This window comes from Meriones unguiculatus, chromosome 3 (assembly GCF_030254825.1).
Source record: "Meriones unguiculatus strain TT.TT164.6M chromosome 3, Bangor_MerUng_6.1, whole genome shotgun sequence".
In the NCBI taxonomy this organism is placed as follows: Eukaryota; Metazoa; Chordata; class Mammalia; order Rodentia; family Muridae; genus Meriones; species Meriones unguiculatus.
This window is the reverse complement of record NC_083351.1, coordinates 48,871,713-48,890,819: the sequence shown is the minus strand read 5'-3', so window position 1 is coordinate 48,890,819 and position 19,107 is coordinate 48,871,713. Positions and strand designations below refer to the sequence as shown.

The 19,107-nt window shown below is 39.7% G+C and overlaps 1 protein-coding gene across 1 annotated transcript; it reads right to left on the bottom strand.

Annotated features, from left to right (window-relative positions):
* Positions 1 to 9,492: 9,492 nt before the first annotated feature.
* LOC110544309 (putative vomeronasal receptor-like protein 4) lies at positions 9,493 to 18,341 on the bottom strand. The gene is made up of 3 exons (XM_060378774.1): positions 17,475 to 18,341; positions 12,380 to 12,384; positions 9,493 to 9,544 (listed from the first exon to the last, which is right to left on the bottom strand). Exons 1-3 carry the CDS (start codon positions 18,339 to 18,341, stop codon positions 9,493 to 9,495), a joined length of 924 nt encoding a protein of 307 aa, XP_060234757.1.
* Positions 18,342 to 19,107: the final 766 nt, after the last annotated feature.

The window sequence follows — 19,107 nt, the reverse complement described above, 5'->3', positions numbered from 1 at the left end:
GAAATCATCTACTAACTATGGATTGCTGTTAATCTGTGCCTTTGTTTGAGGAGTAGATTATTTTTTTATGAGACTGAGTGTTCCAGAGTTTAGTGAATATATATTTAGGATAGTAATGTTTTCATGGTTAACTGTTCTGTTTATTAAAATGAAATGTCCCTCTTTATCTCATTTAATTTCTTTTAGTACAAATTCTATTTTGTCAAATGTTTAGATAATGACTCCTGCTTTCTTTCTGGTTCAGTTTTGTTGGAATACTTTTGCCCATGGTTTCACTCTAAGGTGATATCATACTTTAAAGCTTATCTTAAAGCTAAGATACATTTCAGCAGACAAATGGATTTTGTTACTTGATTAATTCATTCACCCTTTTATCTTTTGAGTGGAGAACTGAGGACATTTATCTTTAAATTATTATCGAAATGTGTGTTTTAGTTCTGATCATCATGTTGATTTTTGATGTGTCCTTGGTGGACTATTATGTTTTAATAATTATGACTTAACATTTTTTCCAGAATCTCTCTGCTATGCTCATTTCTCTCTTCAGCCCAAAATAATGCTTCCTGTATTACTTTAGGTTTCTTTTAGTGAATATAAAGCTCATTAGGCTGTCTATATTTTGGAAAATTGTTTCTCTTCTTTCAATTTTAGCAGTTGCATTGCTGGGTATATTATTTTAGACTGGATAACATTGAGATAACTTGGGATGCAGCTTCTTCTTGCTTTGGAAGTTTACCTATCAAAATCGGCTGCTCCTACTCAACTTTTTTTTCTCCTTGAATTAGGGAATTCCACTTTTACATTTGATAAGTTTTATTTATTTGTGACCTGCAGTTTTTCTCTTAATGCTTTCAATCCACTTTTGTTGTTGTTGTTGTTGTTCTGTACACTTAATGTTTTAACACTCTGGTAGGCTCCTGTCTTGTTCCTGTTTTCACCCACTTCTGATGTCCGTCCCATTTGCCTTTCTGGTGAGGATGGATCATCATACCCAGGGTCCTCGTTCTTGCTTAGCTTCTCTTGGTGTACAGATTTTAGTAAGTTTATCCTATATTATACATCTAATATCCACTTATAAGTGAGTGTATACTATGTTTGTCTTTCTGCTTCTGGGTTACCTCACTCAAGATGACCTTTTCAAGTTCCCACCATTTGTCTGCAAATTTCATGATTTCCTTGTTTTTAATTGCTGAGAAGTATCCCATTGTGTAAATGTACCACAATTTTTATATCCATTCCTCAGTTGAGGGACATCTGGGTTGTTTCCATATTCTAGCTATTATGAATAAATCTGCTACAAACATGGTTCAGCAAATGTCCTTGTTGTATACTTGAACAAATTTTGGATATATGCCTAGGAGTAGTATAGCTTGATCTTGAAGGAGACTAAAAGACCTAGAGGGGACTGGAGCTCCACAAGGAGAACAACAGAACAAAAAAATCTGGGCAAAAGGGTCTTCTCTGAGAATGATAAGCCAAGCCAACAAAGGACCATGCATGGTGATAATCTAGAATCCCTGCACAGATGTAGCCCATGGCAGCTCAGTCTCCAAGTGGGTTACCCTAGTAAGGGGAACAGGGACTGTCTCTGATATGAACTCAGGGGCTGGCTATTTGATAACCTCCCTCTGAGGTGGGGGGAACAGCCTTAGCAGGTCACAGAGAAGACAATGCAGCCAGTCCAGATGAGACAAATAAACTAGGGTCAGATGGAAGTGGGGGAGGACCTCCCCTATCTGTGGGCTGGGGAAGGGTCATAGGGGGAGAAGAGAGAGGGCACGATTGGGAGGGGATGCGGGAAGGGACTACAGCTGGGATGCAAAGTGAATATATTGTAATTAATTAATAAGAAAAATTTAAAAATAAAAGAAAATATATTATTATAATCTTTTTTTTATTAAAGAAAGCCTAATTCTTACTACAGTGTTGAGATTTCAGTGGGCTCTTCTGTTGCTTGGAATCTAATAATGTTGAGACAAGTGCTGACAATAGAGGCTGTGTTTGTGAAGTTTAAAGACTCTATTGGGGCTATTTGTTATTTTGAATAAGATTCGGTTTGGATGCTTCCTACAAGTAGGTTACCTCTTCCCTGAGTAGCACATCTGTAATGATCTCAACTAACTTCTGTCTGATTTTTCCTCTGGAAGACACAGAAAATCCAAATTCAAAGATCCTGGAATAAGGAAACCTGACCTACAGCAACCCTCCTATAGAACTTCCACTCAGGAAGTGAAATTGAAAAGGTTCCCAAACCAGCCATGTATAATCAACTGTCTGTAAGAAAGAGGGTGAACCTGACCAGAGCTAATCCAAGGAGAAGAACAAGATTGTAAAGTGAATTTCCCTCCTTTCTGGAGATGACACTGGGATGACCTTTATGGCAACTTTGTACCTCCTGTGGGTACCTCCTACAGGATCATGTCTGTGTGAAGACAGATACAGTGTCCATGCAGGCCAGCTCTGGCTCCCTAGATGACACAGAGACAGAGCAGCTGCTGAAGGAAGAGCAATCCAGGTGGAGCATTATTCACATTGTAGCCACTGCAGAAAGGCTGGGCTCTCTGCCAGTCATGGGCTAGAAACATGAACTGAAGCTCTCCCTAGAGAGCCAGATCTAAATGCTCACATCCTCTTCCCTGCCTATCTGTTCCTTCTCCTCTGTAGACTTCTGATCCTTGTGTTTTCACAAAAGCAGGCTTCTTCCCATGTGCTCATCTTCCTCATCCCACACCAAACTGCTCCCAAACCCCCATAGAACCTGTTACTCACCTGAGTCCACAAGAAATGAGAGCACATCTCAAAAAGTTTAAGCCTGGAGATTCCCATGAACCTCTCTATCCTGGGCTGCCTGAAGCTGGGCTCAACATGAGTCTTTATTAGCACAGAGCTCTGTCTCCCTTTGCCCTAGAACCCTCTGTCCCTGCCAGGGAACACCAGAGCAATGAATGAAATAAGACTTCAGTCTTCCCCATTGCAGCTGACATGATGGCTTCTCTTCAAACTGGCCTGCCAGGGCTGTTAGTGAAATCACAGGTAAAAGCAAATGAATAGGTGGCCTGGGTGTTTGGCAAACCTCCAGCCTCATGTGATCACAAATATGAAAAGCTTTTGGGGGGGTTACACTTGAGCCCTGGTGTCTTGTCCATTGTTGACACTGGACATTCTCCACACCCAGGAGTCACTGCTTTATCAGCTGTAATACAGCTGAAGTGTAGCTATTGCTTAAGCTGTTCTTCCTGCTGGAATGTCTGGGGTCATTTCTATATTGGATAACTGGAAGTCCCTGTATGGCAACTCCCTCATAGAAACTCTCTCCTGATGCTGTGACTGGACAGTACCCTTCCTAAGCATTTAACTGTACTATGAGCTTGAGTGAAAATTGGGTGGGCCTTGGCAATCAGGCCTCTAAGCTGTTTAAGGAGCTCTGCATAGATCAAGAATAGTATCTTACCTGAGCTTTACTATTCTTCCTTTCTCTTTCCCATCCTTGGGGATTCTAAGGGAAGCAATTCTGTAACAAGCAGTCAGAGAATGACTAGAAATTTTCCTAGATGGTCAGGAAGAGAAACTAGAGAGACTGACACATGACACCCAGGAGCTCGGATGTATTGTGAGATTGACCCTCTGGAGTTCATTGTCAGGTGCTCAGTGACCCATGTTCATGAACACAGCCCATGGCTCTAGTGTGTTACATCTCATCAGCCAACTCTTCTCAGCTTCTATATACACTAAAGTTCTACCACTTGCTTCATGATCCTTTAAATTTCTCCCATGGGAGCTAAGAGTTTGTGCTTTGCTTCTAAGAGAGGGGAGTCTAAGTTTGCTTGTCAAACCTACTCTTGTGTCACCATCAGTCCCTGAAGTCCAGGTATAAGGAGAGATGCCAATGAAGATGCAAAGTGATGAGCAAGTGGTAGAAAGGTATGAAGGACCAGTCCAGGTTCTTCTCTCTAGAAACTGAGGCAATAGGAGAGATTGGCAGTAGCTGAATTTGGAGGGGAGGAATTTTAGGGGAAATTTCCCAACTTAAAACATATTTGTGGTTATTGCTCTTCAGAGATCAGCAGAAAACATATGCTTGAAAAACAGGCCAAGATCAAAACTTTTCTGGTCAGTTACACAAGTAGGAGACAGATGTCAAACCATTAGACTTCTTCTCCTAATCTAGGCCTACATCTGCATCTACACAGATAGCCAGGCCAGACCAAAGAAGGCTTTTTCTAGCACACCAATTGAGAAAAGGACAGTGCCACTTCTAAGGGGAAATAGGGACATTTCACACTGAATGAGACTGCATTTGAGGTTTTACATTCATATTTGAGGAGGATGAAAAAACAGAAGAGTGACATCCTCCTGAGTAGAAAAGGACAAGGTTCTTATTGTACTTGGGCTGCTCAGAATGTAGAAAGGGCACATTTGAGGAGATATCTATTTGAGCAATGATTTACTCTATAAAAGAGGCAAAATCACTGTGTTCTAAACTAATGGAAGTGTTTTTCACATGCTCATATGTAATGATTTTAACATCACTCATGGAAGAGGTTGGACTTTCTGGAGCTATTTAATCACTATATTCAGTATTTTAGAGCTTTGTGATAATTTAATATAAATTTAGCTTTCTTAAAAAAAATGGACTCTGTGATTCTGACTGGCTGAGGCTGAAGAGTCAGCTGTAATTAACAACATAGCAGAACTATTAAATTTCTATGTTGGATTACTTGATTCTTGTCCACAGGAGCTGAGGAATTAGTGGTGATTAGGAAGACACCAGCACTGTTGAGGTGAAATCTTCTAGGAAATATTTCCTGAGAGTCAGTACACAGAAGCTTTTTCCCAGACATTGCTAAGGTTGTACCTTGGCTTAATAGCCAAATTTTGTAGCCTAAGAGTCATTTCAAGTTGGTGCTAGTTTAGAAGGTATGAGAGGGTCATGTAGAGCAGCTGAGTCTTGGCATTGCTTTTTGAACACATTCAGATTGGTAAAATGATATCTCTGGACCAGATTCTCCTCAAGACCTTGAGGAAGAGATTTACAGATGAAGAGGTACCTGACAGGGTGTGCAAGTCAACGGTTGTCTTGGCAGAGAAGGGAAGGCTACAGGATTTATATACTCAATGTGGTATCCAAAGTATAAGCATGGTACCAAGAGTTTGGTGAACTATTTGTTAAAAGATGAACTGCAGAGAAAGAGAAGGGGTTGCCTGAGGTTCCTTTGTTTTGTGTTTTTTTAGTGTCAGGTTTTTTGGAATGTTTCAGTGGATTCACTGTTTAAATCTAATTGTCCTGCTACAAGAGAAATGGCTCATTTATTTAGAGTTCTTGCTCTCTTGTGCAGGACCCAAGTTCAGTTCCCAGCACACTTATCAGGCAGCTTGAAGCAAGAGTCTTAGTGATTGCCTATTTTCCCATTGTTCTCAATAATTACCTTCAGGATTGTGCTTGGTTGAGTCTACAGAGAGTAAAAAGAGACTATCAGATTTTTCAAGGCCTAGTGGATACTGGTTCTAAACTAACAATGATTCCAGGAGACCTCAAAGGCATTCTGGTTTTCTAGTTAAGTCAAGAGATGGGTATCAGGTGATTAATGGAGTCATGGCTAAGATCTGATTCACAGTGGGGCCCTATTGTGCATTAACAATATTTACTATTGATTTATCTTTTAGTTAATCAGCAGATATTCCTAAATCGCTGTATACTCAAATCACCACACAGAGACTAGGATGTATTTAGTTAACCTAGAGCACAATGCTGAGCAAGGATTATTCCCTCCTAAGCCTCCAAGCATACATAGTTTCCTACCATGCAGATTTCATCCATTATACTTGCTTTTAGTCATATCTTAGGTCTGATTCATCCCTCCTCGTGGTTTCAAGTCCTGTCCTGCCGATCTTTCTCCTACTCTCTTACTTGCTTCTTTCTCCTTCCCTCTGGACCAGGATGCCCCACCATATTCTCTCCATTGCTCAGCATGGAAATGGTTGTTTTATTGACAATACAGAGAACAATTGGTGGCATCTTTACAGAAACTTGAGACAGATGATGCTTAGAATAAACATCACAATGCAATGTCCAGATTGAAACTAGATAGTGGGGTAGAAAAGTCAGCATTTGAATGAACAAGGGTAAATTGTATACATTCAAAAAGAACATTATACCAACAGGACCCAAAACTCAAGCTCCAGTTATTTCCACAATCCCAGGTTATGTAATTAAGTGATACAGTCTTAGAAGGTAGCAGTGTTGAGAAAAGAAACAGCTCTCACCTCAAAAGGACCTATGGCACAAGAACACAGATTAAGGCTACCCCAAAATTCTGTGTTCTAAAGTAGAAGCAATTTTATAAAGTTTTTATAATGTTATAGAACAAAAAGAATTATAAATCAAGGCAAATGTAAAAATGCATTGGAAGGCATATGACAGAAGTGGACACACTGAGACAGGGAGAAACCTGTTCATAACTCCAAGATGTTATCTGATTACCTTAGCTCTTGGGTTAGTGGGAGTTGGTGTTCTGCTCGATTATAGCATCTAATAGTTTTCTACAAATTATCACAAGATGTTAATTCAAGTTAATGGCTTCTAAAATGGCTTTCATTCTATTATCATGACGCATTAGCTCATATAAAGAGTGGGCCAAGGAATGGTTGTTCCAGACACTAAAGTTGGCCCAAGCTAATGACATGAGCCTCTGGTGCTACAAGGTCCAATCCATCCACAAGTCTCTGCCAACACAGACTCCTTCTAGAAATTTTGGTTTACAATCAGACACAGCCTCTTTTCAGGAATTGTCATTCATAACAGAATCCACACTTTTTTTCCCCATATGCTCTGTAGAGGATATTATGATTGGAATGAACAAATGAAGTTGCTTTTACCAGGAAAAATAGTTAACCAAAAACAATATCACATTATAATCAATGTCACCATCAACAATTAAAAAGATGCAAAGGTAATGTTTCCAAACATATCTCACTGTACATTATTTGACATGTATAGAAAACAGATGCAGAATTCCACGGTGGAGCATTCACTCATCGAGTGTGACTGTTGACATGGTGAATACAGTGAAGAAGTGGCTCCAATTGCACTTGCTATGCCAGATGTGATTTCTTTTCTTGAGACTAATGAATCTCCTGATACCTGTAGGCAGATAGTGACCTCACAAATACATTTTAAAAAAATAACTTGCTCATGAGGCCCAATGAAAGCAATTTGATTTCATTTAACAATGCCAAGAATAAAGCTCTACATTTCTACCTCAAAGTATATTATTTCACAAGCCCTGTATCATAAATTAGTTCAAAGGGATCTTGAGTCCCTGCCACTTTTTCAAGATATAATGAGGGTTGACTATATGGATGGCATTAGGCTTATTGGACCAAATTACCAGAAAGTAGCAGCCTTTGGAACTTGTTGTTAAAACACATGCACATTGGAAAATGGGAAAATAATTCCAAGCAAAATTCAAGGACATTCTATATCGGTTTAATTTATAGGAGTTCTGATATGAGAAGCATGTAGAAAAATTCCTTCTAATGTGGAAGGTAAGTAGCTACACCTGGTCCCTCACACTTACAAGAAAGAAACAGAATGCTAGGTGGGCCTAAGCAGATTCTGGCAACAATACATTTCTTCCTTGGATGCTTTCCTCCTGCCCGTACATAAAGGCACCTGGAAAAATGCCAGCTTTGAATAGTGCTGAAATATGATAACACTCTTCAATAGGTCCATACAATGGCACAGGCCCCTTTGCCACTGTGCCAAAAATATAACAGACCCAATTTACCTGAGGTTGCAGTAGCAGATATGAATCTTGTTTGGACTTTTAAAGGCCCCTATATGTGAATCACAATGGATGAGACCAAGTCTCTACCATCACCTGCAAGTGGACAGTCTCCCTTTAAGAGACAGCTGTTGGCCTCTTGTTGAACCTTAGAAGAAACCAAACATTTGACAGTGGGCCACCAGACGACATGTGACTCTACTTGCCCATCTAACCAAACAAATTATGAAGTTGCATGTGCATAGTGCCTGCCCATCACATGGAAGTGGTGTACACATGATAAGGCCTCAGCAGGTTCTGAGGGCACAGCTAGTCATGAAGAATGCCTATGGTTCTACTCCTATTACAATTTTTTCTGTCACTCAGCATCCACTGATGGCCTTATCGGGTGTGACCCTTGACCAGGTGACAGAAGAATGTAAGATTAGGTACTGGTAGAAGTAGACAGCTACAGTATTACAACCTTTTTTCTGGAACAACCACAGGAGACATGAGTGAAGGAACTTATGTAGACCTTTAAGAATTACATATGATTGTGTATTTGGCAAGGAAGGAGAAATGGCCAGATGTGCAATTGTTTAATGATTCATGAGCTATTCCACTAGACTGGCTGGAAACTTAACTTAGAACATGCTGGAAATATGGTTCTTGAACATTATTTTTCTAGTGCCTAGCACTCTTCTTTACACAGGTTAGTGTTAATTGAGTGTTACATTTGGGCTGAGAGTGGGTCATTTCTTCAGTGAATAGCATATGGATGATTAAACCTGAGTGAGTTGGTAGCTCCTATTGCCTATATATGCAGAATTCACAAATGATACAGAGACATGATATAACTATTTCAACTAAAGTATAATATCAGAGCCCTCTGCTATGGTAGACTGAAATTAAAGGGATTAAACAAGTGATGAGATCTACGTATTTGCCATTGTATTATAGTGTTCTTCACAAGACAGTAGCATCACTAAATGAAAGCATCACTATAAATGAAAGATGCAGTAAATTCTTATGGTAATGAAAGATAAATGATACATATCCAGTCTACATCCTGTTCAAATTATGTAAAAACTAGGTTTTATATTACTAAAATTGAATAAATGAATAAACATTAAAATATAGTATATTCATAACCTAAAATCTTATAACATAAAATTGCGCATAGAAAGGAACCATTTTAGAAATGCTTGAATTTATGATATTAAATCATTACATGTTAGAACAACATGTAATTTTCTAATTGGTATTACAGACATATGTCTTATTTTACACTGTAGTTAGTTTGATTTCAATTTTGTTGACTTATTTATTGAGATAATATTTTATTTTTTATTTTATTAACAATATTTATTTTATTGTTATTGTTAATAACTTATTTTATTGTTGACAATTTTATTGAGACTCAGTATAGAGGATAAAGTAGTTATTTATTTTACACACATTGAACATTATAGGAGGCATCCTATAATACTTCATTTCTAACTGTATGACAGGGACAACAGTAGGAAAAACACCACAGTACTGGCACCAAACCTGACACAAGGAACAATTGAATAGAACAGAGGATTCAAACATACAGTCAGTAAGCTGCAAGCACTGATTGTTGACAAAGATGCCAACAATACACACTAGAGAAGAGTTGGCCTCTTCACCAAACTGTGCAGGAAATTTTATATCTACATATGAGATAATTAGTCTGTAGCCCTGTCTTTCACCCTGCATAAAAATTAATTCCATGTGTCTTAAGAACGGACTCTGTGAAACTATTAAAGGAAAAAGTAAGGGAAGCAGTGTAAAATATAGATATAAGCAAGGGCTTTCTTTTTTTTCAGCTTTTTAAATTGTTTATTTTTATTTATTACAATTTATTCACTTTTTATCCTAGCTGTAGGCTCCTCCCTCATCTCCTCCCAGTCTTGCCCTCCCTCCCTCTTTTCTTCCCCTCCCCATCCCCCAGTCTACTGATAGGTGAGGTCCTCTTCCCCTTTCAGCTAACCCTCGTCTATTAGGTATCATCAGGACTGACTGCATTGTCTTCCTCTGTGTCCTGGTAAGGCTGCTCATCCATCAGTGGGAGGTGATCAAAGAACCAGCAACTGAGTTCATGTCAGAGACAGCCCCTGTTCCCCTTACTAGGGAATCCACATGGAGTCTGAGCTGCCATGGGCTACTTCTGTGCAGTGGTTCTAGATTATCTCCATGCATGGTCCTTCGTTAGAGTATCAGTCTCAGAAAACACCTCTGGGCCTTTTGGTTTTGTTGCTCTCCTTGTGGAGCTCCTGTCCCCTCCAGGTCTTTTTATCTCCCCTTTCTTTCATAAGATTCCCCGCACTTTGCCCAAAGTTTTTTCTATGAATCTCAGAATCTCCTTTAATATCCTGATAAATAGAGACTTTCAGAGATTTTCTGTAGTAGTCTGCTGTCCTATTCCCTGTTTTCTCCTTCTTCCAATATCTATCCTATTTGCCTTTCTGAATAAGGATTGTGTATCTTACCCAGGGTCTCTTTCTTGCTTAGCTTCTTTAGGTGTACAGATTTTAGTATGATTATCCTATATTATATGTCTAATATCCACTTATAAGTGAGTATATAGCATGTGTGTCTTTTTGCCTCTGGGTTACCTCACTCAAGGTGATCTTTTCTAGTTCCATCCATTTGCCTGCAAATTTCATGATTTCCTTGTTTTTAATTGCTGTCTTATTCCTTGTCTTCTCCTGATTCGGGTGTAGACATCAGAAGTTTGTAAGAAATTTATTAAAGCCAGCTTTTTATTCATGTTTCCAGAGGTCAGCCTTCAATGTGATAAAGACAAAGCCTTTATAGCTAAGGGGTAGTAGTTTTTCAAGTGGGGGATTCAGTGGAAAAAACAGACATGGTTACAGGATCAAAAAATAAACCTAACAAGTTAGACACTCCTGAAACAAAGACATGGTTGCAAGGTGGGCATAATGATGGAGTCATGCCTGTTCATATAACTTTTTTAAACAAAGGTAGGGTTGCAAAATGTTTATAAACAACTTTTTAAAACAAAAACATGATAACCATTCCTGGAACAGTCAATATAGAACCATTAGTAGTTAAGGTTACAGGAGGGCATAGTCCAATCCTTGAGAAACAGAGGTTTAATCATGAACATTAACTAACCTATTATGTCTTTACTAAGATGGCTTTTAAGCCAAAGATGGAGGCAGGATGTTTCTTCAGTACCACCACCCCCAATCTCAAATTGTGCTTTAGAGCTATAGTAATAAAAACAGCATGGAATTGACACAAAAACAGACATATTGATTAGTGGAACAGAATTGTAGACCCATACATAACCTCATATATCAAAATGTATACCTGATTTTTGAAGTCAGAAATTTGCAATGGAAAAAAGACAGTATCTCCAACCAAAGGTACTGATCAAAGAAAATGTCTGCATGAAGAATAAAGCAAATATATCTGTACTTATCACACAGCATAAAACTCAACTCCAAGTGGATCAGAGCCTTCACTGTGAGGCCAGATACACTGAACCTGATTTAGAAGAAAGAAAGAAAGAAAGAAAGAAAGAAAGAAAGAAAGAAAGAAAGAAAGAAAGAAAGGAGGAAGGAGGGAGGGAGGGAAGGAAGGAAGGAAGGAAGGAAGAAAGAAAGAAAGAAAGAAAGAAAGAAAGAAAGAAAGAAGGAAAGAAGGAAAGAAGGAAAGAAAGAAGGAAAGAAAGAAACATACAAAGAAACAAAGAAACAAAGAAACGAAGATAGGAATAGTCTTGACCTCATTGTTATAGAAAAAAATCTTTAAACTGAAATGACCTGACTAACTCGATTTTGAGACTGGGTCCAAAGCCAGGCCAAAGTTTTTGCCACCCTTCTCCCTTTCCTGCTTGAGAAGTTCCTGAAAAAATTCCACGGGAGATGGGCAGCCAGTCAGTGACGGCCCTGACATCTGGCATGGGGCTAAACTAGATATGAGGTGACTGTTTTATCCCCAAGATCTGAACCAATCAGGAGTATACAAGTACCCCTTACCATGAGGCCAACCAATCCTAGCAAAAGTCGGATGACCATGGCTGGGAATCCCCTAACTGGCTTTAAAAAGAGACTGGGAGCTTCCATCATGGTTGCCATTTATTTGAGTGGTTTGCTCCTGCATGCTGGCTCTTTCTGCAGAGTAAGTGCTTTTTGCTTTTGCATACTATTTGAGCCTGGTGTCTTTCTTCAGCGATTCAAGGACTCTTATGAAACTTTCTGAACAGAACACTGATTTCACAGACACTAAGAACAAAAATTAATCACGTATACTATCATATCATCTGCAAATAGTGATAATTTGACTTCTTCCTTTCCAATTTGTATCCCCTTGATCTCCTTCAACTGTCTTATTGCTCTAGCAAGGACTTCCAGCACTATGTTGAAGAGATATGGAGAGAGTGGGCAGCCTTGTCTTGTCCCTGATTTCAGTGGGATTGCTTTAAGTTTCTCTCCATTCAGTTTGATGTTGGCTATAGGCTTGCTGTATATCGCCTTTACTATGTTTAGATATGTGCCTTGTATCCCTGATCTCTCCAATACTTTGAACATGAATGGATGTTGGATTTTGTCAAAGGCTTTTTCAGCATCTAGGGAGATTATCATGTGGTTTTTTTCTTTCAATTTGTTAATATGGTGGATCACATTGATGGATTTCCGTATATTGAACCACCCCTGCATACCTGGGATGAAGCCTACTTGGTCATAGTGGATAATATCTTTGATGTGTTCTTGGATTCGGTTTGCAAGTATTTTATTAAGTATTTTTGCATCAATGTTCATAAGGGAGATTGGCCTGAAATTCTCTTTCTTTGTTGAGTCTTTGTGAGGTTTAGGTACCAAGGTGACTGTGGCTTCATAGAATGAATTTGATAATATTCCTTCTGTTTCTATTTTGTGGAATAGTTTGAAGAGAATTGGTGTTAGCTCTTCTTTGAAGGTCTGGTAGAATTCTGCGCTGAAGCCATCTGGTCCTGGGCTTTTTTTGGATGGGAGACTTTTGATGACCGCTTCTATTTCTTTGGGGGATATAGGTCTATTTAGTTGATTTACCTGGTCCTGGTTCAGCTTTGGTAAGTCAAATCGATCAAGAAAATTGTCCATTTCATTTAGATTTTCAAATTTTGTGGCATATAGACTTTTGAAGTAAGTCCTAATGATTGTTTGGATTTCCTCAGTGTCTGTAGTTATATCCCCCTTTTCATTTCTGATTTTGTTGATTTGGGTGGTGTCTCTCTGCCTTTTAGTTAACTTGGCTAAGGGTTTGTCGATCTTGTTGATTTTCTCAAAGAACCAGCTCTTGGTTCCATTGATTCTTTGAATTGTTTTATTTGTTTCCAATTGATTGATTTCAGCCCTGAGTTTGATTATTTCCAGCCGTCTACTCCTTCTTGGTGTGTCTGCTTCTTCTTTTTCTAGGGTTTTTAAGTGAGCCATTAGGGTGCTTGAATGAGCTGTCTCGAATTTCTTCTTGAAGGCACTTAGTGCTATGAACTTTCCTCTTAGCACTGCTTTCATTGTGTCCCACAAGTTTGGGTATGTTGTGTCTTCATTTTCATTGATTTCTAGAAAGACTTTAATTTCTTTCTTTATTTCTTCCCTGACCCAGCTGTCATTTAGTAACAAGTTGTTCAGTTTCCATGTGTGTGTAGGCTTTTTGTTATTTCTGTTATTGTTGAGGTCCAGCTTTATTCCATGGTGATCAGACAAGATACATGAGATTATTTCAATCTTCTTGTATCTGTTGAGGCTTGCTTTGTGACCCACTATGTGGTCTATTTTGGAGAAGGTTCCATGAGGTGCTGAGAAGAAGGTAAATTCTTTTGTGTTTGGGTGTAAAGTTCTGTAAATGTCTGTTAGGTCCATTTGATTCATGACCTCTGTCAGAGACATTGTTTCTTTGTTTAATTTCTGTTTGGTTGACCTGTCCTTTGTTGAGAGTGGGGTGTTGAAGTCTCCCACTATTAATGTGTGTGGATCTATATGTGCGGAATGCTATGCCTTAAAGATGGAGCTGGTTTCCGCCTTCCACCTTCCCGATGGTGAGTGCTCTCTGTCACGAACAATTCCACATTTGGCTAAGGCTGAGGATCTGGCTTGCTTCCATGTATGTGGACCAATCTGCATTGCCCACGTGGCATGCCTGGGTTGGCTACCCAGAGGCTATTTAAGCTGTGGGCTGGCTTTCCCCAGGGTCCGAGGATTGTTCAAGGTTCCTGAATAAACTGCATTGAAAAAAAAAAAAAAAAAGAAACCACAGTGTCATTGTTAAAACCCATTAACAATGTTTTATATCTACATAGTATTTAGCTATGAAATCTTCTCATTTTACCTCTTGACCTTCAATAGAAACTACATTTGTATCCATTTCCTTTTTTATGTAACTAAATCATAAATAATGAAGATTCAGGAAACCTTTCCTTTATACATATTTAGTTGATTATGTGTATGCTCTAAACTTCTTAGCACTAGGCCTGCAAATCAAGAAAATAAACAGGAGAAGAAACTACAAAAAAAAAAAACCTAATAAATAGGACCTTGTGATCTAAAAATCTTCTCTATGACAAAAGACACCATTATTCAGACAAATCACAGCTACAGAATGGGAAAAGATTTTTACAACTGCATACCCTGTAGAGGGCTTGTCTTAGTTAGGATTTCTATAGCTGTGACAAAACACCACGCGCAAAAAGCAAGTTGGGGAGGAAAGAGTTTGGCTGGAATCCCTGCTCTTGCCTGAACAAGCCAAGAAACTTTGTTTTCCTCAACCCTGCCTGCACGGAGAAAACTCTGGGCTAACTACCATCTCTCCTAGTTCCTGTGTTTCTAGAAACTCACCCAAGACTTTCTGCCCAAGGGCTCAGTTTTTGACCATATATGGGCACAATCCCATCTCCTAGGTGACAGTCATCCTTCCCCACCTTAGCTTTATAAAAGTCCCTTGCTTTAGCGCAGGTACAAGAATTCACTGACCTCTAGCTGTGAGATAAGTGAACCTGCCTGAGAACTGCCTCCTAATAAACCTGCCTTTACCTACATTTAATCTGGTCTAAGCCGGCCTGTATCTGTGTCACCAAGGGAGAGACAATGCCTGTTCTGTTGGTGTTGAAACCTGGGAGGAGGTGAGCCTCAAGCACAGTAAGCTGGGCCCCCAGTCCCATGGGAAACTTTCACACTCTCTCCCTCTGTCCCTAACCCACTGACATTGACTGAGGGTGAGTTGTCATGTCCCAGCCACAGCCAAAGAAGTACAGGATGCCTCTTCCAGATCTAGTATCCACGTTCTTTTTTTTCCCCCAAGCTTCCACCATGGCCAAGAAAGCCTATCCATGCAAGAACAAAGACAATCTTTGTTCAGGGGAGCTTTAGGATTCCGAGATGGCCATTCCAATGCTACCTCATTCCCCCCATTTTGAGTCCAGGTATCATGGTGTTTGTGTTTCTGGCACAAGCTAGGAAATGAGTGATGCTGGGTCTAAACTTGGTTCTCAGTCCCTCTTGCCCTCTTGTGGTGTGTGTTAAGAAATATTTCCCAATTGGGACTGCCACAGACTTTGAGCCCAAAATGAATTTGTTCTGTTACCTGGCTTCAGTAACTAGTCTAAATGGCCACCAGAGGGCTCTCTTAACTTTAATGTCCTCATGATCTTAAACTTTTCTATTGGCATATATGATCAAATGGTCTGAATTACCTTCTGTCCAGGTTTTTTGGGAACCGTGCTCTCATCCCTCCCTCTGTAGCCGACGTTCTACAGGTCAGGTCCTAATAGCAAGGGTGGTCACTCTGAAAGACTCCGTTGCCTCCAAGGATTTGGACAGTAAACCTGAGTCTCCTTTGACTGAGCCCCACCTTCCCTCCCCCTTCTTCACCACAACACAGTCATCAGAGACAATGGCTGCTCTGAACCAAGCTGCTAATCTAACCTTCCTAAAGTATGAACAGATCATTTGTCTGTGAATTTGATTCCAAATTCTACACTCTGATTCTTCAGCCTATGTCCTCCACTTGACTCTGGCTCTTGTAAACCCCCTCCTTTTCCCAGTAACCCCTTTCCCCCTCACCCACTGCACAAGGCCACATGCAGTCCATGTCAGTCCCGCCTACTCTGAAGAGTCCACCCTGGCCTGGCAGAGAAGCCTCAATGCTGCTGTACAGAGCACACCAGCCTCTCCAACACTCCTTAACACGTGGTCACTCCCATCCTTCTAGGAACTACAGCTTCCTTAAGCGCATGCCTGGGCCAGAGAGACTGTTTTTCCTGTTAGCCCTTGTAGGACTACTGGGACCACTCCTTCTGCAACCCCCATCCCCCACCTCCAAGGCCACGGGGCCCAAAATTTGTTCCAGCTGCACCACTCCAACAGACCTGCCTCTCCTTCCTCAATGCCATAGCTCAAAATAGCCCCCTACTTTCATCTCAACATGCTGCACCCCACTTCCTTCCTAAAGCTAAATTCTCCACTGTTGTTAATCAAATAAGGTATAATACAACTTATGACTTGTGATAATACCTCCCTCAACAAAGATCCTTGCCATTTTTTTCCAAAATTACTTATACTTTCCTGTCCTGACATTACCTTCAGCTTTAATCTGATCATACAAACACTTATTATTATAAAAATACTACCTAAGGAAAAAAAAGTTAAACACCAACCCAACTAATAACAGCACTTGCATATATAAATAGAAGTTAATAAATCACTTTTTAAATATTTTTTAAATTTATTTGTTCATTACAATTTATTCACTTTGTATCCCAGCTGTGGCCCCCTCCCTCATTTCCTCCCACTCCCACCCACCTTCCCTCTTCTCTTCCTATGCACCTTCCCTAATCCAATGATAGGGAAGGTCCTCCTCCCCTTCTATCTGACCCTAGCCTATCAGGGTTGCATCATCTTCCTCTGTGGCCTAGCAATGCTGCACCCTCCAGGGAGAGGTGATCAAAGAGCAGGCCACTGAGTTAATGTCAGAGACAGCCCTTGCTCCCCTTACCAGAAGACCCACTTGGAAACTGAGCACCCTATGAACTTCCTCTGAGCAGGGATTCTAGGTCATCTCCATGCCTGGTCCTTGGTTGGAATATCGGTCTCTGTAGGATGCCCTCGGCCCAGGTGTTTTGGCTCTGTTGGTCTCCTTGTGGAGCTCCTGTCCTCTCCAGGTCTTTTTGTCACCTCTTCTTTTAGAAGATTCCCTGCATTCTGTCCATATTTTGGCTATGAGTCTCAGTATCTCCAATATCCTGGTGGGCAGAGTCTTTCAGAGGCCCACTTTGGAAGCCTTCAGTCCTATTCCTTGTCTTCTCCTACTACCAATGTCTATTCTGTTTTCCCTTCTGGAATACTACTAAGCAATTGAAAAAAAAAAAAAGGAAATATCAAAATTTACAGGCAAATGGTGGGAACTAGAAAGGATCATCTTGAGTGAGCTATCCCAGAAGCAGAAAGACACATGTAGTATATACTCACTTATAAGTAGATATTAGACATATAATACAGGATAAACATACTAAAATTTATAGTCCTGAGAAAGCTAAACAACAAGGTGGACATTAGGAAAGAGGCTGAAACCTCACTCAAAGGGCAAACAGAATGAATCACATTTTTAAAAAAAAAAAAAAAAGAAAAAAAAGGCATCTTTTTAAAACATCTGCTGGCATTTAGATCGCAAGATTTTAAGCACATCGATTAGTCTCTTATCAGAACTGACTTGTACCAAAGGAGTTATTGTGGGATAGGCATTTATCACAAACTTCTGAACATTCAGGATGAAGGGGTCATACTTCCATAATTGAAATGAGGTAGTTGAGATGATGAAGTCCACCCAGTACAGGATCACAAAGAAAACCACCAGCAGCAAGATGGTCTGGGTGGCCCTTTTCTCAGGGGACACTCTCAGGTGGCTGATGCTATGAAGATGCTTGCATTGCCTCTGATGTCTGAACAAGATAATCACTATGTATGCACTTGTGGTCAGCATGACTCCTACAAGAAACACATCTCTGGAGGTGGTCACTGTTAAAATCAATCCCCTGATGATGTAATTCATGGGGAACAGTGAGCAGGATTTAGTGACCTTCATCTGGTTGGTTGCATTCATATTGATATAAGCACCAACATAGAATATTAGGGTACTACTGAAGGACAAATTGAAAGACCAAATACAAAAATAAGAACGGATCATGTGTTCTTTTAGTTTATGTTTAAATTTTGCCAACAAGGAGTTACTGGGACTGATAGTGACAGCCTGGAACACACTCAGGAGGCAGGTGATGCAGATAGAGAGGCCTCTCAGCACCCTGTGTATGTAGAAAGTTGCCTTACATTTGAAGTCATTCTCAATGTTCAGTGACTCAAATATGTCTGTAAGCCAAATGTCCTCTCCTATGAGGATCATCATTATGTGAACAAAGGACAGTTGACAAGACATCAGGTCTGTGGGCTTAGGTCTGTGACCTAGGATTATGAAAGTATAGAAAAAAAGGAGAAGCGTATTGGCTAGGACTCCAAGCCCAGCTTCAAAATAAAGGACATTCTTTAATGAGGACATAAGTGAGAAGTGTATTCACCTTAAGAGCATAGTGGAGGAATATTTCTTATATCTGAAAAAAATAGAGATTGTATCAAACTTATAATTCAATGGACACTATGCCTATATCATGCTCTATTTTCCCTAATTCTTGATTAACCTGTCTCTTTAACTTTTGATGTCCCAGACTGTACATCACAGCTTACATTTCCATATATCCTCCACACATTTCCTGTATATATAGCATGTTATATATAACAAATGCATTCACAGTAATATCTAAACAAAATGCACAATTAATGTGCCTGTATTGCACCTGAGTCTCAGACCTTAGAAATCTAATCCTATTGATTTAAATTTCCTCATTTTATAGTTAACATCTAAAACAGTACTGATTAGCACAGACTATCAATCGCATTTGTACAACTGAGCAAAACTATGTCAGTCTGAAGGGGGAATCACTAAAAGAATCCAAAAAATGAGCGACTCAGTCTCATATTATATAATTTAATGTGCTCTATTTTGCAACTACCCATGTTTTGACTCCTAATTCTAATGGAATCACAGTGAACATTCATGATATTCACTGTTTCAATCAGCAAAATGTGTATCTCAATTCATCTTTTATATGTTTTCCCATGAATTTTACAATGCTCAGGATCTAGAATACAGTTGGAGACCATTAGTGTACATCCTATTAATTGTAGAGCCTTTATGGTTATAAGTGGTCTAGATGGTTTCCAGTTCAGTTCCTGTTGCTTTTAAACTCCAGTTCAGCATTAAAGAA